General features: G+C 35.5%; 1 protein-coding gene across 4 annotated transcripts; it reads left to right on the top strand.

Annotated features, from left to right (window-relative positions):
* The first annotated feature begins 262 nt into the window (after positions 1-262).
* Positions 263-3,757, top strand: LOC109217089 (protein IQ-DOMAIN 31-like). 4 transcript variants are annotated; one of them, XM_019381319.1, is made up of 4 exons: positions 263-556; positions 1,564-1,968; positions 2,447-2,653; positions 2,913-3,757. In XM_019381319.1, exons 2-4 carry the CDS (start codon positions 1,567-1,569, stop codon positions 3,510-3,512), a joined length of 1,209 nt encoding a protein of 402 aa, XP_019236864.1. In that variant the 5' UTR covers positions 263-556; positions 1,564-1,566; the 3' UTR covers positions 3,513-3,757. The 4 variants fall into 4 exon arrangements, with proteins under 4 accessions (XP_019236864.1, XP_019236865.1, XP_019236866.1 ...); XM_019381320.1 differs by lacking the exon at positions 263-556 and adding an exon at positions 1,316-1,437; XM_019381321.1 differs by lacking the exon at positions 263-556 and adding an exon at positions 1,316-1,473.
* The last annotated feature ends 387 nt before the right edge of the window (positions 3,758-4,144 follow it).

Here is a 4,144-nt window from a genome sequence, read left to right as displayed (position 1 = left end):
CCTGAGAAATCAAGAGTTGATTGCTACCATTACCAACTGGCTACAACAACTTATTGTACCATTTTTACCGCATTATTTTCATAATTAATTCAATAACCCCGGGATTCTAGGAATTTGAAAAATCCCTATATACCAGTTCAAATGAATTAATCAAATTAATTACCGTTTTAATCTCAAATTAAGTTAGAATGACTATGCATAAATCTTTTTATATACATACCTATACATCAGTCTAATATTCACTAGTTCACACTTAGCTTAATTATTTTTACTCTTTAGTCCTCGTCTTTCCAAATATATAGAAAAAAACGAAGAGATCTGCTTTCACACTTCCTTTTCTTTGTTTCTTCCAATAACAAACTCATATATTTTCAAGACTCAATAGAAGATTTTGTGCATTGAAAATGGCAGAGTTTTTCTGAACAAAAATCGTTCAAAGTCAATGAAAATCAGCTAGTGATACGGAAGAGCCAAATCCGAAGGATCTTTTTGCTATTAACATCCATTTTTGTTCGTACAAAACACAAGAAATCAAAGTTCATAGCTATCATATTTGGTAAGTGCTTTTAATGGTGATAGTAAAAATACAGTACGAAATCATTTTTTCCTCTGTGTAGTAACATTATAACAATATATAGCAAAATACTCATAATGGGGTTTCTGTTAAATCCACAACAAATTCACGGGGGTTGTGTCAGCCGCTGAAAATTTTGTAGTTGTGGGGTTTATTGAGGGGCCTTAGGTTGAAATATTTCTTCATTTTTATTTCAGAAAGTTAGAAAGAGAAAGTAAAGTATCTTTGAGCTTAAGGTAGAAAAGTGAAGAAAGTTCCATTTTTTAAATTAAAAAAAAATATTTCATTTGATGGGCAATAGTTTAAGGAAGTGAAGTTTTGAGTTGTTTTAATACAAAATAACACGAGTGTTTTTTTGCAGTTAAGTGATTATTACACCTTTTTCCACTTGCTTTCAGTTTTGATGATTTTGTCTGTAATATTTGAAACTTTGACTAAAGAGAATGGAGTGAAGAGGTAGAAAAAGAAAATGATTGAGTTTCTTACTGGTGGAAGTTATAATTTCTTTTTTGAACTTCAGGAGGAGGCAATAGTATAAGCCATTTAAAATTAGTTCAAACTTATTCAATGATTTTTGGTCTGTAGTTTATTGTTTGTTTGGTAGGGGAAGTGAAGTTTCAATCTTTTTATTTTCCTCCATTACATTATATATTTTATAAAATATATTTTTTGCTGCCACACCTTTTTGTCTTGTTTCACAGTTCTTCACGAGGTTGTGTCAGTATAAAAAGAATTTCCCCAAAAAATAAAAATTCAATCTTTAACTCAAGTATTATTATATACTGTTTGATACTCTTCCCTTTTATTAACTTTTTCCTCCACACTGTTATGTTCTGTTCTAATCACTTCGTTGCTCGCAACATGTAAAGATTCTGTAACTGTCTGTCTTAGTTCATAATGTACTCTCCTAAGTGCTTTTAGTACTACTCTTTCTATCTTCTATATCTCTCTTTTTCCTTATCTTTGTTGGATACATTTTTTTTGTGTAGAAAATGGGGAAAGCTACGAGGTGGTTCAAGGGGTTGCTTGGGATGAAAAAAGAAAAAGAAAATATAGACAACATGTCTAATTCATCTGAAAAGAAAGACAAAAAAAGATGGAGTTTTGGAAAGTCTGTTAAAGATTCAAATGTTGGTCAGAATACGGTGAACTTTCCGGCGGTGGATACTAATTGGTTGAGATCTTACATGTCTGAGAACGAAAAGGAACAGAGTAAGCATGCTATTGCTGTAGCTGCAGCCACCGCTGCAGCGGCGGACGCGGCGGTAGCAGCGGCACAGGCGGCTGTGGCGGTGGTGAGATTAACTAGTCAAGGTAGAGGTGCTATGTTTACAGGTGGTGGGCGGGAGAAATGGGCTGCTGCTAAGATTCAAACTGTTTTTAGGGGTTATTTGGTAAGCCGCCACCAATTTTTCTTTAAATGATTTACTTTTTGCTTGTGATAATTTGAATCTTTTTGTTTTTGTTGTTTGCTTAAAATGTCAGCAAAGTACCTTCCAAACATTCTAATATAATGCCTTCGATTTTTATGTTGGTCTAGGAAATTATTGTCTTAACCTATACACTACAGTTATACTTGCCATTTAATGCTGTCCTATAATTTGAAATTTGAAAAATTAGTATTTTGAATTTGGTCTTTTGAGTGATGTTGAAGTTTCCTTGCACTTTTCACTTTTATGTTATATCCAACTGGTATTGGTGGTCCTCGTTATTCTCTTACTTTATTCTCGATTCGGTCAATTTGTGTTTGAATCCAGTAAATATAGTCTTTTTTCCTATGCTCTGTGTTTTGTGTCATATTTCATTGTCTAGAAGTTGTTCAATATTGGTTCAATATATAGAAAAAGATCTTATTTTTGGCTCTTTTTGCAGGCTAGAAAAGCTCTTAGAGCATTAAAGGGACTGGTGAAATTGCAGGCATTGGTTAGGGGTTACCTTGTTCGAAAGAGAGCCGCGGCAACTCTTCACAGTATGCAGGCGCTCATCAGAGCGCAGGCTGCTGTTCGATCTCAAAGAGCTCGTCGTTCAATGACTAATGACTCTAGATACCAGCCCGAAATGCGAGCTAGGAGGTCCATTGTAAGAATCTAGTGCCCTTGGGTTTATTCTAGTTTACCATACTATGTGTGACGAAGGGCTGGTAAAGTTTTTGCCATGTGACCAAGAGGTTACGGGTTCGAGCTGTGGAAACAGCCTCTTGCAAAAATGCAGGGTAAGGCTGCGTACAATGTGGTCTGGCCCTTGTGGACCCTGCGCATAGCGGGAGTGCCCTTTTATCATACTGTGTCTGATAATTGAGTCTTAATCAGTATTCTTGTTCTGTGTTTTGGTTTTGCAGGAAAGATTTGATGAATATAGAAATGAATTCCACAGCAAGAGGCTTTCAACTTCGAATGAGACCTCGTATGATGGATTTGATGATAGTCCAAAAATTGTAGAAATCGACACATACAGGACCAAATCCAGGTCGCGTAGAATGAACAATGCTGCTTGTATGTCTGAATCTGGAGATGAGCAACATTATCAAGTTATGTCATCACCACTCCCATGTCCACTTCCAGCCCGTGTATCGATCCCAGATTGTCGTCATCTTCAGGATATTAACTGGAGTTTTCTAGCGGACGAGCAGTGCAAGTTTGCCTCAGCACAAAGTACACCTCGATTTGCATGTTCTGGACGTTCCATTGCGCCACCTACACCAGCCAAAAGCGTTTGTGGCGATGGTTACTTCCGGCCATATGCTAACTTTCCTAGTTACATGGCTAACACACAGTCGTTTCGCGCAAAGCTACGGTCCCATAGTGCGCCAAAGCAAAGACCAGAGCCAGGGCCAAAGAAGAGGTTGTCACTGAATGAAATAATGGCATCAAGAACAAGTTTCAGTGGTGTTAGAATGCAAAGGTCTTGTTCTCAAGTGCAAGAAGATTACTGCTTCTGATAATTTTTTTAAAAAAACTTTGCTTTGGCCTACCTTAGTTTTAGGGTCATTGAATCATAGATATGATAATATGGCTGTATAGGGAAGATAATCTAAAAAGTTAACTTCTCTAGGCTTATGTTTCCACAGGAAATGTTGACAAATTTTAGTACTAGGATAGAATGGTATGCTTGTGTAAATTTTTTGACAGTGTTTGATGAATGAATCTTGCTTTCTAAATGTATCCACTGAAAGCTTTTTGTGAAGCTTCGATATCCTAGGATTGATGAATCCTAAAATTAGCTAATTTAGTTGGATCTTATTACAGGAAAAAACCCTTTTGACTTTACTGTCGTCTAATTAATATAAGGGCATCTAAGTTCATCTTTTCGCTTTTCTTCCATTTTATTTAGTTCCATGCTCGTTTGAAGTTAAAAAAGAGTTTGAAGTTTCATAGGTGAAAATTATTACTTATTTACAATATTTTTAAAATTTTCAGTATTTCACCATTGCGAGTTAAATTTATATAGCTACAATGTAAAAGAACTTTTGTACTATCATATCACTTAAAAAATACCTATAGATACCTAACTATATTAGGTGGGATTAGTAACCTAAAAAATTGGATAGGTAACCCAACAAATTAAGATACA

The sequence above is a fragment of the Nicotiana attenuata genome, unplaced genomic scaffold (genome assembly GCF_001879085.1).
Source record: "Nicotiana attenuata strain UT unplaced genomic scaffold, NIATTr2, whole genome shotgun sequence".
NCBI classification, from domain to species: domain Eukaryota; kingdom Viridiplantae; phylum Streptophyta; class Magnoliopsida; order Solanales; family Solanaceae; genus Nicotiana; species Nicotiana attenuata.
This window is presented reverse-complemented; position numbering and strand designations above follow the sequence as displayed.